The sequence below is a fragment of the Mchenga conophoros genome, linkage group LG23 (genome assembly GCF_057382185.1).
Source record: "Mchenga conophoros isolate Kocher_MC1m ecotype Shallow Benthic linkage group LG23, M_conophoros_male_GT1.1, whole genome shotgun sequence".
Classification (NCBI taxonomy): domain Eukaryota; kingdom Metazoa; phylum Chordata; class Actinopteri; order Cichliformes; family Cichlidae; genus Mchenga; species Mchenga conophoros.
Genome location: NC_140547.1, coordinates 17,578,469 through 17,597,689, shown reverse-complemented (window position 1 = coordinate 17,597,689; position 19,221 = coordinate 17,578,469). Strand labels below are relative to the sequence as shown.

General features: G+C 41.4%; 1 protein-coding gene across 3 annotated transcripts in view; it reads right to left on the bottom strand.

Moving 5' to 3' along the window:
• LOC146546949 (tumor necrosis factor receptor superfamily member 5-like) overlaps window positions 1–19,221 on the bottom strand; it is a 28,274-nt gene that overhangs the window by 5,053 nt on the left and 4,000 nt on the right. Inside the window, exons 2-8 of one of the 3 annotated variants that reach the window (XM_085263740.1) lie at window positions 12,471–12,556; window positions 9,420–9,531; window positions 8,568–8,670; window positions 5,666–5,750; window positions 2,181–2,283; window positions 1,955–2,080; window positions 1,563–1,718 (exon numbers count right to left, since the gene is read on the bottom strand). In XM_085263740.1, the coding sequence (XP_085119866.1) occupies window positions 1,563–1,718; window positions 1,955–2,080; window positions 2,181–2,283; window positions 5,666–5,750; window positions 8,568–8,650 (553 nt within the window). In that variant the 5' untranslated portion in view covers window positions 8,651–8,670; window positions 9,420–9,531; window positions 12,471–12,556. The remainder of the gene's footprint in view (window positions 1–1,562; window positions 1,719–1,954; window positions 2,081–2,180; window positions 2,284–5,665; window positions 5,751–8,567; window positions 8,671–9,419; window positions 9,532–12,470; window positions 12,557–19,221) is intronic. The other 2 variants (XM_085263742.1, XM_085263741.1) reach the window with 2 other exon arrangements.

The window sequence follows — 19,221 nt, the reverse complement described above, 5'->3', positions numbered from 1 at the left end:
TTGTATTGTATGTACGGTCGGCAAGGTCTGTCATCTCAGTTGAGGGCAAAAGACCTGCAACTGACAAATAAAGGCTATCTCATCTCATATGGGCCTGCATGAATAAACTTTCTGAATCCACAACTGAAAATAGTTGTGGATGATTACTATACCTTTCTAATGTGACGTTGTTGTCCCTGGCTCTCTTTCTCTCCCTCTGGCTCTGTTCCTGTGCTACTGTGAGTGTAACTACCGCCCCTCCCCCCTCTGCCTAGCGCAAAGCACAAGGCTCGCGCGCGGAGTGAAGCGGGAAAAAAAAGTGCGAGAGAGAGGGTGAGAGAAAGAAAGAAAAAAAACCCCCATGGCTCACGATAAGGAGCCGGCTCGCCTGGTTCACTTCAAAGATCTGGCTCTAAGAGCTATTTCGTTTGCGACCGACACATTACTACTCTCGACACCTGTAGGACTGCTTCAGCAGAACTAACTGGGATACTGTCAGACATGAGGACTTGGGGGCTTTCACTGACACTTTCCTGTATTATATAAAGAAATCAGAAGCCTTGGATGAGCTGGGAGGTTCTGCACCTCCTGAAAGAGAGGACACCATCTTCAGGTCTGGTGATACAGGTCTCCTCAGTATGGTCAGAGTCAACCTGAAGAGAGGTGTCATCTAAGGTGAGCTACAGGAGAAGGATCGATGGTCCTCTTAATCAGCGGTCTCCAACCTTTTTTGCGCCACGGACCGGTTTATGCCCGACAATATTTTCATGGACCGGCCTTTAAGGTGTCGCGGATAAATACAACAAAATAAAACTAGTACCGGTACCGAAAAAAGAAGATTTATTCATAACACACGTGAAAAGACCCAGGAAAACCGAGTTAACGATAAAATCGATAATAAAATAACGCTGAAACCCGATAAAAACCCTGAAAACCATACATTTCACACCTGAGCCTCAACTCTCGCGGCCCGGTACCAAACGACTCACGGACCGGTCCGAGGCCCGGGGGTTGGGAACCGCTGATCTGGACCATAACAACAGCAGGCAGGTGTAGGAGGGCATCCAGCATCTCACCAACTACAGGATGAACCTCTGATTTGGTGAAGGTGAAAGAGCGTTAGCGGAGGAGTTGAACTTATTTTGGGCCACTTTGATGTGAAATCATAGCCAAGTTATACTTAGCAACCCAAAGCAGCTTGATCCTTAGAGTGGAGGAGCGTGAGGTGAGGTGGACATAAATGAGAGGAAAGCTGCAGGACCTGATGGTGTTCCTGGACCTGTGCTGGAGGACTGCGCAGACCAGCTGGCTGGAGTCATCACCAGGATTTTCAACCAGTCGCTATATCCTCTGTCTGAGAAACCAGTCTGTACCAGTGTCAGTCACTATTGACCAATAGCATGTTTCCCAATGGTGATGTTTTTATATGGTGACTGTTTGCATTGTTGACTTTAAACTTAATTTTGCTGTACAAATCCTATGTTACAATGATAATAACAATATTCTATAAAAATGTTCAGCAAATATTAAATTAGATCAGTTTCCCTGAACTCTGGTATTCTCATTTAAAAACACAAACCTACCTTTCTGACTAATGTACTGTCCTGGTTTACAGCGTTTGTGTTCATGTGCTCTCTCACAGCTGTGTCCTGTATGGTGGACACAGTATAATCCCTCCAGTGGTTTACAGAGTGTATCTGATGTTGCTGTGCACTGCTTCTTTACCCTCAGACCAAGAGCTGCCAACATAAAAAGAACATACTCAACATGTTTCGTGTATTTGTGAAGAGACGCTGAAGCTCACGATTTTTTTTTTTGCTGAAAATACATTTGGTCATTATGACGTCTTTAGGAAATATAAAACATCATCATCTTGAATTAATTAAATCATGGAGAAAGACCTCCCTTTATGTTTTAATTTGATTTTAAACTACTATAACATAAAACATAGTAAAGCCCAGAGAAATTAATCCACCTGAGTGACAGTTTGTACAGGGAATACATCGCTCCAGCTCATTAGGTTGATCAGTGAAGGTTCCATCCATGCAGGGCAGACATGACGTCCTTCTATACTCATTGCAGTGAGTTTTCACTCGACTCCCTGATGAAAACAAAAGCAACAAATTCATTTCAAGCTTGCCTTTTTGTATTCTGTCTAAGTTGTGTGAAAACACATGCATTCATCATTCAGATGGTTTTACCTGCAAGACACTTTGGACAGCATTCATTTCCTATCTGATACTCTGCTTGATGACATGTGAGGCTGAGACCACTGGAGACTTTCATCAGAATTATCAGAATTACCTGAAGAGAGAAAAAAGGGGCCATGCCATGAAATTTTAGTTGTCGTCGTCCCCGTTTGGTTAAAAAAAAAAAAAAAAAAAAAAAAACACATCCCATCTCGCCCCTGCAGGCAGGCTATCCTTCAAGCTTGAGTTGTCTACCAGAGGCCTGGGAGCTTGAGGATCCTAGCTGTGTCGTAGCTGTTCCTACATACACACAAAAGTGAGTACACCCCTCACATTTTTGTAAATATTTTGTTATCTTTTCATGGGACAACAATGAAGATATGACACTTTGATACGATGTGAAGCAGTTGGTGTACAGCTTGTATAACAATGTAAATTTGCTGTCCCCTTAAAATAACTCATACAGCCGTTTATGTCTAAACCGCTGGAAACAAATGTGAGTACACCCCTAAGTGAAAATGTCCAAACTGTCCCCAAAGTGTCAATATTCTTTGTGACCATCTTTTTCCAACACTGCCTTAAGTCTATTGGGCATGGAGTTCACAGGGTACTACTGGAACCACTCTTCCACTCCATAATGACATCATAGAGCTGGTGGATGTTAGAGACCTTGCACTTCTACATCTTCCATTTGAGGATGCCCCACAGACGCTCAATAGGGTTTAAGTCTGGAGACATGCTCGGCCAGTCAAGTACCTTTATCCTCAGCAAGGCGCTGGTCTTTTTGGAGGTGTGTTTGGGGTTGATATCATGTTGGAATACTGTTCGGTAGCCCAGTTTCTGAAGGGAGGGGATCATGCTCTGCTTCAGTATAGCACAGTACATGTTGCCATCCCCCGCCCCAGTGCCAGCAGCACTCATGCAGCCCCAAACAATGACATCCCACCAACATGCTTAACTGTAGGCAAGAAACACTTACCTTTGTACTCTTCACCTAGTTGCAACCACAACCCCCCACACCATCTGAACTAAATAAGTTAGTCTTGGTCTCATCAGACCACAGGTAATCTGCCTGTCCTCAGCAACCTTTTTGCTGGCTTTCTTGTGCATTATCTTTAGAAGAGGCTTTCTTCTAAGACGACAACCATGTAGTGTGCTGCGTATGGTCTGAGCACTGACAGGCTCAACCTCCGCCTTCAGCCACTGCAGCAATGCTGGCAGCATTTATACATCTATTTTAAAAAGACAACCTTTGGATATGACGCTGAGCACATGCACTCAATTTCTTTGGTTGACCATGGCGAGGTTTGTTCTGAGTGGAACCTGTCCTGTTAAACTGTTGTGTGGTTTTGACCACCGTGCTGCAGCTCAGTTTCAGGGTGTTGGCATTATTCTTATAGCCCAGGCCATCTTTATGTAGAGTAACAATTCTTTTTTCAGGTCCACAGATTCTTTCCCATGATGTGCCATGTTAAACTTTCAGTGACTAATATGAGAGTGTAAGAGCAACAGTGTTGGGGAGTAACGGAATACATGTACCGCCATTACGTATTTAAAATACAAAATATGAGTAACTGTATTCCGTTACAGTTACAGTTTAAAAAGGTGGTATTTATAATACATTTACTTTGGTGACATAAATGGATTACACGGCGGTACTTTCCTGCTTCATATTGTAGCGGGTCAGGACTGTTTGGGTTTTGTTTGACAGCCATGTTCTGTTGTTCCAGGCGGCAGCGTTACAGTTGCCATGGTTACAGGGCGACGCTCTCTCTCTCTCTGTGACTGTGTGTTTCCTGGGTGAGAGAGCGCCTTTTTGTTGTTGTTGTGCTAAGCTAATAGGCAGAATGCTACAGGCATAACCCTAAAGAATGTAGCCTCATAGGCAGTGTAGTCCGTGCTGCAGGGAGAATGGACTGCCATACCCGTTATGTGTCTGTGAGCAAGAGGAGGGAAAAAAAGGAAAGTGGAAATGTACGAGCTGTCACCGAGCAAAAACGGGAGCTGGAAGCATGTAAATATAAAAATAACCACTGCAGCCAAGAAGAGTGCCTGACGAGCCCAGTTGTAAGTAAGCTATTAAGACTCGACTGTACACCATGTTCTTGTATTCCTCCAAAAACAATAAGTTCTGTTGGAGCAGCCTTTCAACGCCTCTCTCTGTCTCTCGCAAGCAAAGTTGACCCAGACAACAAAGTAAAGCTAGTTTTCGGCTACGAGCCCGACATAAACCCGACATATTAGTCAGAGGTCCCTTTACTACGGTTCGGAGCCGCGGACCTTGAGTAATAGTAATAAATCACACAGCAATAGTACATTCACGTAGTTGTAAAAAGCATGATAATATATTAAGTAATCCAAAGTATTCAGAATACGTTACTGTCATCGAGTAACGTAACGGAATACGTTACAGAATACATTTTGGGGCATGTATTCTGTAATCTGTAATGGAATACATTTTAAAAGAAACCTTACCAACACTGAAGAGCAATAACACCAAATTCAAACACATCTGTTCCCCATTTCCACCTGAGACCTTGTAAAATTAATGAGTCACATGACACCAGGGAGGGAAAATGGCTAATTGGGCTCAGTTTAGACATTTTCACTTTTACTCCCTTTTGTTGATAGCGGTTTAGGCAATAATGGCCGTATGTTGAGTTATTTTGAGGTAACAGCAAATCTACACTGTCAGACAAGCTGTAGACTGACTACCTTACATTGTATCAAAAGGGTCAAATTGTAGTCCCATTAAAAGATATAATAAAATATTTACAAAAATGTTAGGGGTGTACTATACATTTCTTTTCCTTCAAGATATTTTTTTTTGTTGACTCCGGCATTGTTTCACAAATTCAAATCTGAGGCCATGATTGAACATTAATATTTAAAAAACTAGTAAAGTTAAAATCCCAAAATGCTTAATGATCATTCTTAACCGGCTCGCTACCTCCTGCTTTTGGCCTAGGCTGTCACTTGAGCCCATTTCCTTTTAGTAAAAAAGGAGCTCCTCGGCCGGTGTTCCAAGCAATCTGAACAGATACTAAAATGTGATGTTGTGAAACTGCATGCCACTGATTAACTGGTCAGTGGCATCACTCAACGAGTCATATGAGCATCTCAAGAAAATTAAAACTGCCAATTTCTGAAATTGAGAAATGGCTACAAAAACAACACCCTGTTCCCCATGTCTGATGAAAGCCACAGACCAAGCAGCAGATCTATTCTTGCCTCAACGTCCACCTTTGTTGTAGCATTTGTGTAACATACTAATTACATGACGGGGCACTCGGCTGCAAAAAAATTTGCTTCTTAAAGCTGAAATTAACTTTAGGTTTCTGCATGTGGTGACATGTTACTGTACACTTTTGACTAACAAAGAGCATCAGGAGAAGAAGATATGAAGTCAAAACATGAACAGGAACCAGCAGATGGCGATCAAGCCTCCAGGAGAGCTGCTGAGCCAGGTGAGCTGTAACTTCATGTAAATATTTTACCAGAAATGTTGCAGGATTCACAGGTTTCCAGAAACATGTCCCTGAGATTTGAGACAATGGAGTGGAGTGAACAGCTGGACTACACCTGGAAACACAAAGATTTTTTTTTTTTTTTGCAGTCTTTCGTCATCCATCCTCACATGCAGACACAATAATATTAACACAACAGACAAAAGATATACTTAATACAAAATAATGAAAGCAAAATGATAATAGTGTTAATTTGGAGCATCATGTAACTCAAAAGTGACAAAGCTATGACTTGTTCATCTGAGTGAACAAATCTGTTCCTAATCCTTGATGTTCTGTACTCTGGAAACAGAAGCCAAGGAGAACGAACTGAAAGTCAGTGTGCACAGGGATCCTGGTTCAGCATGGATTTACTTTTCCTACATCCCTCTGATCGATGTTAAAGAGATCAATGTGAAATGTAAAACTTCCACAACGCTTTGAAAATCTTGGTGACAAAGTAAAGAGTCATGGTGAAGTTGATCAAATTATCTCATGGAACTGTTTGTTTGGATGAGTGGATTCATTTAACAGGAGAAGTCGGACGCATCAAACTAATGTTTCATTCATCAGGATTTCCATCTCAAGTTTAACAGCTTGCTCTGCATTGGTTGCTCCAAAGTCAAAAAGTGTCTTTGGAGTATTTCACCTACATGGGAGGCCAAAGCATCTCAATCTGAGTGAGTCTGAATCTGAAGTCCAGATTTTAATTAGGTCACGCCAAAACCTTCATTTTTTTTTTTATGTCATTCAGATGCTGAATTGCTGCTGTGTTTTGTATCATTGTGTAAGTAAGTAAGTAAGTAAAATTGATTTATATAGCACATTTCACAGATAAAAATCACAAAGTGCTTTACAATAAGATCAGACATACAAGTTAAAATTAATTAAAAGCCCGTTTGTATAAAAATGTCTTCAGCTGCTTTTTAAAGGAGTCAGTAGAGTCTAGACAGCGTAAAGACAACGGCAGAGAGTTCCACAGCCTAGGTGCCAGTGCCTGAAAAGCTCGATCCCCACGTGTTTTAAACCTAGTACGTGGGACCACCAGTAGCCTCTGACTTGAAGACCTAAGTGCTCGGGATGAAGCATGAGGTTTCAACAGGTCAGAGATATACTGGGGAGCTTCACCGTGCAGAGCTCTAAAAGTTACAACTAAAATTTTAAAATGAACCCTAAAATTTACAGGCAACCAATGAAGAGAAGCCAAAACTGGAGTAATGTGTGACCTCTTGTTTGTACCAGTTAAAAGTCTTGCCGCTGCATTCTGTACAGACTGAAGGCGATCCAGAGCTGATTTGTTGAGACACGTAAAAAGACCGTTACAATAATCCAAACGAGAAGAGATAAAAGCATGAATAATCATCTCAAGTTCTTCCTTTGTGCTGCTGCCTGAGTGCTCTTAGGCTTCAGAACATAATCTGATGTGTGGAGATTCTCCTTCAGGATTTTCTGGTAATGAGCAGAATTTATGGTTTCATCAATTATAACAGAGCAGCTCAGACCATCCACACTACCACCACCGTGTCCGACTGCTGCTGCAATGTTCGCTTTATGCCAAATGTAACGGGACTCAACTTTCCAGAAAATTCAGCTTTTGTCTCGTCAGTCCACATAATATTTCTGAGAAGCCCCAGGAAAATCTATGTTTCTTGGCAAATTTGACACTTGAACTCTCCATTTTGTCTCTTTCTTATTGTTGAATCATGACCTCTGACCTTAACCGTATTGTAGGGTCTACCTTACAATATAAAGCCCCTTGAGGCAACTGTTGTTCTGACCTACTGCTGTATAAATGAAATGGAATTGAATTAAATTAACTGAGCAAAGTGACATCTGCAGATAAACAGGTGTAGTTTTTGGAGTCTTCTTTGACCTCCTGGATGAGTCGTTGATGGTTCCTTTGAATAGTTTTGATAGGCTGGTCTCTCAAGGAAGGATCAGCACTGTTCCATGTTTTCTCCATGTGTGAATGTGGCAGGGCGTGGTTGCAGTGCAGCTGCAGGGGAGGCAGATTCATCTGAGTGGCATCCGCAAACACACCTCGCTAGCTTAAAGGCTGAACTAGGTTGTTGTTGTTAGTGTGTGTGACTCTGTGCTGGAAAGTTGCAGCCGATTGTTTGAACAAAAACCGTTAATAAAAGTGTTTGAAAATGCTGAAAATCACTGAATTGTGGGCGGTTCTGTCATTCTTCTGTCACAGTGGATAATGACCCTTACCATGGTCTAAGGCAGTGGTTCTGTGGAGAGTTTCCCTATATTTAAAATTTAGATTGATCCTCTACACTAAATGTTTTTACCATCAGCGTGACAGCACCATGCAGCCTTAGCAGTTTTAATGCCCATGGAAATGGGCACTCCAGCTGGTTGACTGCGAAGAGCCTTGGGAACTCTTGTGTCATCTTTGCATACCTCCACAATAGCATATTATGTAACCTTAAAAAAATGGAGATTTCCCACATACCACCAGAGAGAGCCCAAGTACCACTGGTGGTACATGTACCACAGTTTGATAAAGACTGGTCTAAAAGTGGTCAGGTTTAAGGACTGGACTGAAAATGAGTGAAAAAGCAGCCAATGCACAAAAAAAACTGATAGACTTTCAGTGATTCAGTGCAGAATTATTTTTTAAAAACACAAATATAGAAGGCCTGTAGGCTTGGAAACAAAATATAAAGAAATATGGTGTGGCTCAAGACTTTCCCACAGTGATGTATTTTCTTCAATAGGAGCAAAATGGCTCTGCAGTCAGCTCATTAACGGGAAACTGGAGAGAACCAGTCTGAGTAAGCTACAGTCCAAACAACAGCTGAGCTTCACATATGAACACGTACGTGTGTGAAATAGAATTTATTCACAAACACTGAGTCAGGAACAACATTTAGACACACATTACCTCTCTGTGGTAGCAGCACCTGGTCCTCTGTGAAAATCGGGATGAATATCGTCCATTGACTGGCTGCGCTTTAAGGATCCCATTTTCAGTTACAGGAAACTCCCTGACAGAAAAAAAGAAAAACACTTTGATTCATTGGGGGGGGGGGGGGGGGGCAAATAAAGAAGTCATTCACACAATGGACTGCATTACATCAGAAATAACAAATGATCCACAACTACTACTTCACTGAAAACAATTTATCCTCTGTAGAGAATACAAGTATAACCTCTGAAAACTGTCAGGTTTGCCATTATTTCATTCAGTTACAATATCTGTGTGACCTTTGTCAGGTACAGAGAAACTTTATAATGGTAAAAAATAATGATAAATGTACAGAGGTTATACTCTTATTCTGCAAGAATATTTCTTTCCCTCTATGCACCTGTAGCTGATTCAGATGTGGAGAGTTTTCCTATATTTGAAATTCATCCTCTACAACAGTGGTTCTCAAACTTTTCACAATGAGTACCACCCCATAAAATAAATGTTTTTACCATCAGCGTGACAGCACTGTGCAGCCTTTGCAGTTTTAAGGCCCACGGAAATGAGTCCGCCAGACCCAACTATTCGGCACAATTTGCACAAGGAGATGATGTGCGGGAGAGCAATGCAGAAGAATCCTTTTTTGTGCACATGCCACAAACAGAATCGTTTGAGGTATGCTGAAGCACATTTGGATAAGAAAGCTTAATTTTGGAATAAGGTGCTGTGGACTGATGAAACTAAAATTGAGTTATTTAGACATAACAAGGGGCATTATGCATGGCGGAAACGGAACACAGCATTCCAAGAGAAACACTTGATACCCACAGTAAAATATGGTGGTGGCTCCATCATGCTGTGGGGTTGTGTGGCCAGTGCAGCTACTGGGAATCTTGATAAAGTTGAGGGTGGCATGGATTCCAGTCAGTATCAGCAGATTCTGGAGAACAATGTTCAAGAATCAGCCACAAAGTTGAAGTTGCGCCAGGGCTGGATATTTCAACAAGACAATGACGCTAAACACTGCAGAAAATCCACTAAGGCATTCATGCAGAGGAAGAAGTACAACGTTCTGGAATGGCCATCTCAGTCCCCAGACCTGAATATTAATGAAAATCTATGGTGTAACTTAAAGCCGGCTGTCCATGTTCGGAAACCATCAAACCTGACTGAACTGGAGATGTTTTGTAAAGACGAAAAGGTCCAAAATACCTTCAACCAGAATCCAGACTCTCATTGGAAACTATAGCAAGTGTTTGGAGGCTGTTATTTCTGCAAAAGAAGGATCTACTGAATGTTGATGTAATTTTTCTGTTGGGGTGCCCAAATTTATGCACCTGCCTAATTTAGTTTAAGTAACTATTGAACACTTTCTGTAAATCCTATAAACTTCATTTCACTTCTCAAATATCATTGTGTTCATGTGCTATATGATATGTTTAAATGAAATTGCTGATCCAAACAACCAATGATTTATGAAAGAAAATCATGAAAATTATTAAGGGTATCCAAACTTTTGCATACCACTGTACATGGCTCTTGAAATACCACCCTTATGACCAACATTAAAGTACAGTAGTATAGGCCTATTTACAACCAAAAACAGTTTACACAGATAATTTTATTTCTTATACGAATGTTATTTATTTTAACTGTCATAAACAGGATGTTACATGTGATAATAATAACAACTGTACTTCATTAAAAAAGTCACAACTGGTGGGATATCCAATCGTTAAGTAATGATGTAATGAAACCTGCTTCCGTTTCCAAACTACTCTGTTTATCAGGGTTGTTGTTTTTAACACGTTTTAATGCTTTTGTATTTTGTTCTATTTAATCTGAACAAGCCCCTAAAAAACTCAGTGATCACTGTCGTACCTCTCTTAGTTTTTATCATCACAATTCATTTTAAAGCTCAGTTTTTAAAACCTTATGATGCAACTACAGCCCAGCCCATGTACCAGTTGATTAATGACTAACCCTATATTGCCGTTGTTCTCCTCACTTGGTCGGTTTACATCATCCTGTCATCTGATTGCATTTGCCCCTAACCTTCAGGAACCCTCACATTAACTTTTATCAACTGGAAAAAAAGTTAGCGTTCGTCCTCCAGCTTAACTGTTTATATTATGCTAACTATAGCTGTGTAGCTAGCCACCGCGCAGCACATCATTATATACCAGCTAGCCAAACTTCAGTAACCCTACACACACCACTGCTGTTTAGTTTCCTGTCTTCATTTATATCAGAAGTGATAGCAGAACTGTGCATTTTCACTTTTGCTGTGGCGGTTAAGCTGCCAGATTTTTGATTTCACGACCCTCCTTCGTGTTTCGTGCACGTCGAAACTCAATTTGCTCTTTGTGGTGTTTCAGACAACATCACAAAATACCATCATGTGGTGGCTTCACATGGGATCCCTCCACCCAAGGTGAAATACACCGCTCTCAAGGTGCTGCTGCGGTGCTACACCCTCTCTGACGCAGAGAGGGCCGGGAAACTCCTCTCTCTCTCTCTCTCTCGGGCCTGGGTGATAGTACCGCTCTCGAGCTCATGGAGAGCACGCTGCTAGGAACGGATGACGGCGGATTCCTCTTCACTCACATCTTCCTCCGACAGTTGCTGGCACCAGTGCGAACTGGCCTCGCCAAATCCCCGCTTTTGGCCTCGAAGGATTACCGCTCACTCGCAGAAGAAGCAGATTGCATTCTCCTGGCTACCAGGAGCTTCGGCATCCAAATAGTAGTTACCAATTCACCATCAGCGTGACAGCGCCGTGCCGCCTTTGCAGTTTCAAGGCCCACGGAAACAGGCCCGCCAGTGGTCTGTAGCTGGCAACAAGGAAAGAGGAAAGGCTGCTCTTCATAGAGCACTCACGCTCGGGGAGACGTTTTCTGGTTGACTTCGGCTCCCAGAAGAACCTCGGGAACTCTCGTGTCACCTTTGCATACCTCCACAATGGTATATTATTTAATCTTAAAAAAAAAGTGAAGATTCCCTGCGTTACACCAGAGAGAGCCCAAGTACCACTAGTGGTACATGTACCACAGAAAACTGGTCTAAGAAGCTCAGAAAGAAAAGGGTCTGGACTTCTTTCAGTTGCTTGAAGACGTTTCACCTCTCATCCAAGAAGTAGTTCTAAGGTCAAATGGTGGAGAGTCCCAGAGTTAAGTCCTAGGGGAGTGTCCCCCAAGAGGGACATGGATGGACCCCCTGTTGATCCTCTACCCATGAGCCAAGGTGTGAAATGGGTGTAGGTAACAATCAACCAAGGTTTCAGGTGAACCCGCTGTGAAACCTAGCCCTACCCTATCATGTGATTTCCTGAGGTCAAATGGCCCAGGATGTGAGTGGGTGTTAAGGTGTCTGGGAACGGATCTCAAAACTGGATTATAGATGGCAGACAGTTGGTGTCATAAGCCACCACCTCTCTTCAAAGCCGGTTGTTCACAGTGGAATAGATGGCTTCTTTCGCTCCTCTTTCAAACCATCTGTCTTCTCTGTTCAAAATGTGAATATTATCGCTTGCCTTCAACAACTTGAAAAGGACAAAATCATTGAGTGCCCTACATATAACCGTCTATACCCAGGGAATGCTGTACCCTGTATTTACAGACTTACAAAGATCTACAAAGAAGGGGTCCAACTCAGACCCATTGGTAGCAGCATAAACTCATATCTCTGTAACCCTGGGTTATGAGACCTTTGACTTCACTCTGTCAGAAAGATTTATTTTAAGTCATTTCTTCATTCAGGAGGTCTGAGATTAGGCCTGAGTGTGGCTAGAGAAATTCAACTCAACTTTCCAACAAATGTGGTTAATCATAGTTTATTCATGATTTAAAAACGTTTTCCACACAGGTTTGGATGGCTTACCTGGGTGAAAGTTTCCATGGTCCAAAAGCATGTCCCTGAGATTTGGGATGATGGAGTTTCTAACATGAAGAACAGGCTGAAAACATCTGGAAACACAAAGAAAACCAATGATTTTAGATCAGAATTACTAACACATGATGAAGCTGACTGTTTCTGTCTCACCTGATACAGTCAGGTTTTGAGCATCGCGTAACCCACAAAGCAACAAAGCTATGATTCATTGATCTAAATGATGCAAAGCTTTTTTAAATTTTGTTGTTCTTTATTCTGGAAACAGAAACCTTTGTCCAGAAGGAAGAGGGAAAGAGGAACAAACTGCAAAAGTATGTTCAGTCATCAAGAAACATTGAAGCAGTAAACTGCTGTGTCTCCTGTAATGTGGTGATGGTTCAGAACTGATTCACCAATCAGCTGTTAGATAGCTTCATTTCCTGACAAATGTCCAAGACACCAAGCAAAATCATAGAAGAGATTCAACATAAGCTCGATAATATGAAATCATCATGATGTTATCAATGTGGAAACGAGAAAGATGTCTCAAACATGAAAGGCACTGGTTCCCTTTGGCTTTGAATCAAAAACTGTTCCCACATATTTAAACTCTGAGCACATTCTGACTTAAATGGATATGACCTGATGAGTACATGTTCTAAACTAAATACTCATTTCTTTTGTATTAGATATGTTTAAGCCGGTCCTGTCAGGCAGCCTCTGCAATCTGAATTATGATCTGAATGCACCGTTGTGCCAAACAGATTTGCTTTTCTAAGACGAGCTCTAGAAAGTCTCTACAGGCTCATCCTGGTTGTTTGTTTTTTAATGTAATGTATTCATTTCTATTGTTACTCACAGTATACAGTGTCCCGTTATATTTTAGATAGCAAGGAGTTTATTAAACTTCACCAAAACAATCTGCAAACTTCATTCAAATTTAATAAACTATCATCCGGTCTTTATTTTTAGTTAGCACATACCATAAACACTTAGAGCTGTAAGCTAATGATAGTTATATAAGAGCAGATGCATGCTGGTGCAATAATCTGTACATTTTAGGTCCAATGGATGTGTGATCTGATTAGTCGACTAATCGCAAAAATAATCGGTGACTAGTCGACTATCAAAATAATCATTTGTGGCAGTCCTAATTACAGCCATAAACATGAATCAGTTTTATTGGAATTCCACGTGAAAGACCAATACAAAGTGGTGTACACGTGAGACGTGGAATGAAAATCATACATGATTCCAAACATTTTTTACAAATAAATAACTGCAAAGTGGGGGTGTGCGTAATTATTCAGCCCCCTGAGTCAATACTTTGTAGAACCACCTTTTGATCCAATTACAGCTGCCAGTCTTTTAGGGTATGTCTCTACCAGCGTTGCACATCTAGAGACTGAAATCCTTGCCCATTCTTCTTTGCAAAACAGCTCCAGCTCAGTCAGATTAGATGGACAGCGTTTGTGAACAGCAGTTTTCAGATCTTGCCATATCGATTGGATTTAGATCTGGACTTTGACTGGGCCATTCTAACACATGGATGTGTTTTGTTTTAAACCATTCCATTGTTGCCCTGGCTTTATGTTTAGGGTCGTTGTCCTGAACCTCCGCCCCAATCTCAAGTCTTTTGCAGACTCCAAGAGGTTTTCTTCCAAGATTGCCCTGTATTTGGCTCCATCCATCTTCCCATCAACTCTGACCAGCTTCCCTGCCCCAGCTGAAGAGAAGCACCCCCAGAGCATGATGCTTCCACCACCATATTTGACAGTGGGGGTGGAGTGTTCAGAGTGATGTGCAGTGTTAGTTTTCCGCCACACATAGCGTTTTGCATTTTGGCCAAAAAGTTCCATTTTGGTCTCATCTGACCAGAGCACCTTCTTCCACATGTTTGCTGTGTCCCCCACGTGGCTTGTGGCAAACTGCAAATGGAACTTCTTATGGTTTTCTGTTAACAATGGCTTTCTTCTTGCCACTCTTCCATAAAGGCCAACTTTGTGCAGTGCACGACTAATAGTTGTCCTATGGACAGATTCCACCACCTGAGCTGTAGATCTCTGCAGCTCGTCCAGAGTCACCATGGGCCTCTTGGCTGCATTTCTGATCAGCGCTCTCCTTGTTCGGCCTGTGAGTTTAGGTGGACGGCCTTGTCTTGGTAGGTTTACAGTTGTGCCATACTCCTTCCATTCCTGAATGATCGCTTGAACAGTGCTCCGTGGGATGCTCAAGGCTTGGGAAATCTTTTTGTAGCCTAAGCCTGCTTTAAATTTCTCAGTAACTTTATCCCTGACCTGTCTGGTGTGTTCTTTGGACTTCATGGTGTTGTTGCTCCCAATATTCTCTTGGACAACCTCTGAGGCCGTCACAGAGCAGCTATTTGTACTGACATTAGATTACACACAGGTGCACTCTATTTAGTCATTAGCACTCATCAGGCAATGTCTATGGGCAACTGACTGCACTCAGACCAAAGGGGGCTGAGTAATTACACACACCCCACTTTGCAGTTATTTATTTGTAAAAAATGTTTGGAATCATGTATGATTTTCGTTCCACTTCTCACGTGTACACCACTTTGTATTGGTCTTTTATGTGGAATTCCAATAAAACTGATTCATGTTTGTGGCTGTAATGTGACAAAATGTGGGAAAGTTCAAGGGGGCCGAATACTTTTGCAAACCACTGTATGTATAATATAACAATGTCAACGCTGACAGACAGAAAAGCGAAAGAAAAACAATAGAGAATATAAAAAAGGATAGAGAATAAATACAAAAGCATAACTTCACCTGTAACTCAAATTATTTTTGATTTCCAAATCTTCAGCACAGTTACAGTCCAATGCCTGCTCTCATGATCCTGGAGCAGAATGACACTAACACAGTCATCTGCAGACCATAGAAGCATGTCTCTGACATTTTCAGAACTGCTCTCACACATATGTGTGGACAGGATTAATTGTAGAAATGAGATAACGTATCCATGTGGGAGTGAGTCGGGGAGCTGACCTGGTTAAACAGGATCCCTTTTATCCTGGTTCTTTGTACCCTGTTAGTCCAGAATCCAGTCCAAATGATACTTACTCATGTTGAACTGTTCTAGAAACTTTCTCATTACAAATTTGAGGCTGAAGAATAATCAACAAACTGTAAATGAGCATAAGAAGCTTTTCTTCTCTCCAGGTATTAAAAATCAGGTTTAGTGAGGTCACTGAAGATAAGCTCTGTTCCTCTGTAAGCAAACTGGAATGACACTACTCTGTGTCTGGTGATGATAGTAATGAATGAACGAAAACAAACTCCTCCTTAGGACGCCAGCCTGTATATTGTATGTGTGTGCACTTGTAAAAAGAGAAGCAATACATGAAAATAAAATGAATGAGTGGCTTGAACAAGTCATTGATAAAACCAAACATCTATCAGCATAAATTAAGACTCTAGAAGAACACAAAACAACAGAAGCTGCTATAAAGGCTTGAAAGAAAATACAATCACTGCTGCTCTGGCTGGGTCAGAAGCAGAAACGAAAGTTTTAGTAGAGCTGTGTACAGAACGCTCATGTAGACGTCAGCAGATATCAGTGGTGCTGATAAAGGGAATTTTGAACCATGTAAAAATGCTGTCTTAAACTATTACAGCGGTGATGCTAAAGTAAAGTTTTGTTGATGACTATAGGATTGCAGAAGCTTCATAAAGTGTTGAACTATCCAATAATTAAGCCAGAAGATGGTAGCGTGTTAGAGTTTTTTGTATTGTTCCTCACAGGATGTTTAAATGCAATGTTTGGTGTTATGGAAGACTTGGATAATGCCACAACTACAAAAGCACTTGTTAACAAGCTCTACTGTGAGCTTCAAGAAATATGGAGAAAGGCTGCAAGTGGTCTGCAGGAGAAATCAAAGATAAGCATGAAAAAAAGTTTGACAACAAGCAAGCTAGGTATATGCTTCACACAATTTATGGTAACTGAGGTGAAACATCTACCAGCACGAGGGACTGAACACAGCAGAAATTTAGAAGAGACAGACAACCATACACACACTACGTATATGCCTTAGCTATTTATTGTGGTTTAACCTGTAAAGGACAAAAACATACAGAAAATTCTATTTAAAGCCTTGTAGTCATAGTTTCCCTATTTTTTTGAAGTCTAGATTGACAGCTCGGTGGCACACTGTTGCCTCGCAGCAAGAAGGTCTTGGGTTCAAATCTGCAATCTGGCCAAGTTTGCAGTGGGTTCTCTCTGGGTACTCTGGTTTCCTGCCACAGTTAAAGTCATGCAGTAATTAAGGTTAGGTTAGGTCAGGGGTAGGCAACCTTTCTGATGACGAGTGCCATTTAAAATTTCCTCAGAAGTCAGTGTGCCATATGATTGCATTAGCAATAAATTTAATAACGCTCTATATTAATGGTTACACACTATATAGAACCACTTTATAGAATTATATTTGTTCACAGCTGTTGGCAGCTATCAGCGAATAGTTATCAGCCATTTTGAAACCAAAAAAAAAAAACACTGTTTATCCATAACAAGAATTCCATAACAGCAAATGAACTGTACAACAGAAAATGCAAATGCCATTTATGGTCTCCTCGCAGCAATGATAAGAAAAATAAACTGGGCCAACATGGCATGTTTGTTAATACACTCTGGTCTCTGGTCTCCCCCTCCAGACACAGGTCTCCGAGTGTCCAGCATTCAGACGGCTACCTGAGGACTCTTTGTGTGAGAGAAAAATCTGCTCACACAGATATGTAGAACCAAATACTGTCAATGAGGCCTCTGCAATGTTCTGAAGACAGTTAAACTTGTCAGGTAGTGATGTCCTGCATGTGAAAATGCAAGCTCCATGAACACGCACAGCTATGGATTCCAGCTGCTTCGATGTTATATGTATGATTTTTATACATTTTACGTCAGATAAAAACTTTGGTTGTAAGCTTCAGATAATTATTTATTAAAAGCTAGATATTTTAAATGAGAAAAAGAAAGAAAAGTATTTCTTTGTGCCCCCCTTTCCCTGTTAATGCCCTACCTGGCCCCCTGGCAAAACATTGCTAGACCCGCCCCTGCACAGTTACCAGCTGTCAGCTACATAGAAAAAAGGATCCTGGTGTTATTTGTCTCTCAGAAACAGTTCATAACATCCCTTCAACTCATTCGTGTCACCTAAAAGGTAAACCTGTTTCTCCATCACCTGTTCAGCTCTGCTGATTCAGTAAGGACATCTCCTGGTTTCATCTTCATGTTTCCCTCTCACCAGATATACAAACCGATATCATGACCAGCAGCTTTACAGCTGTGACTCCAGCAAACATCAGCTGATACTAGAAAGTAATATTAAATACATTCTAACAACAGCTGATCAAGCTTAAACGTGCTGCTGTTGTTTAGCGCGACATTCGGCGGTTTCATCTTTCTGGCGCAAAGTGGTAGATAAACAAACGAGAAAAAAGCCGATCAGCTGATCATTGATCCGTTTCATGATTGAAGGAGCAACAGGCGAGAGAGGGGGAGAGAATGAGAGAAAAGGCAGCTGTGGAGCGTAAAGCCACAGAATAACTCCAGTTTTGTGTACTTTTCCATTCTAGCTGAAGTCCGGGACAAACTGTTCCTTTTCATCTCAACACGAAACGAGTAATATTTTCTCTCAATACGGGACGATTCCGTGTTTTTACGAGACGGTTGGCAACTCTACTAACTAACCTTATGAATTAAATAAAGTTCAACATCAGTAACATCATAGCACCCACCTAGCTGTATAGAAACTCTGTCATGCTAGCTAGCACGCAGTACGAGTTATTGTAACTGACTGCAAAAAGTCAGCAAAACGAAAATAAACTCCACCTAAACTTGGTTTATATCTGACCCAGATAGACTGCAGGTCATAGCTTCTTACCTGAAGTTCAGTTCAACTGACCAGCAGCCGCCTCGGGTCTCTCCTTCTGCCTCCCCTTTCTCTCATCCACCTGCTGGCCTCCACCACTTGCTAATGTTACTGAATCTGAGGAAGCACCGCCACAGCCACCACCAAACAACTGAGTTGTTTTTACACACCGACCAGCATCTGGCCAATCCACCACCTTTCATTGTTTATACCGTTACAAAGAAGAAAAAAAAAGTCACCGGGCCACCGAGTAAATGCCCAGTATGCCCGATGGCCAGCTATGGTCATGCCATCAGTTAACCCTTCGCGTGCCAGCCGTGGCACATGTGCCTAGGGTTGCCGACCCCTGGGTTAGGTTAATTGGTGTTTCTAAACTATCTGTGAACATGAGTGCAAATGGTTGTCTGTCTCTCTGTGATAGACTGGTGACCTGTCCAGTACTCTGACTCCCACCCTATCACATCTGGGATAGGCCCCAGCCTCACTGTTACACCCTGGTAACAGTGAGGCTTTTTACTTTTTATTATAAGAATTATAATAAAAAGTAAAAATACAAAAACTCAGACAGAGATGATTATGACTGCAACGGAGATGAACATAAGAGGATGGATGGAGTGCAAGTTAATATAAATCCATTAACATTTTATGTTAACCAGACACTAGACTTTGTTGAACACTCAAAAAAAAAACAACTCTTTAAATGAACTTAAAATAATCATGGAAAGGATTTCCACATTAATGAATGGATTTCTATTATGAATGAGCATTTTTGTTGCACTAACGTAATTTGCATGGGTTGGATCAAGTCAATTAAATTAAGTTGGACTCAACTGTAGTAAAACAGTTGATTCATCATTACTTAATCAA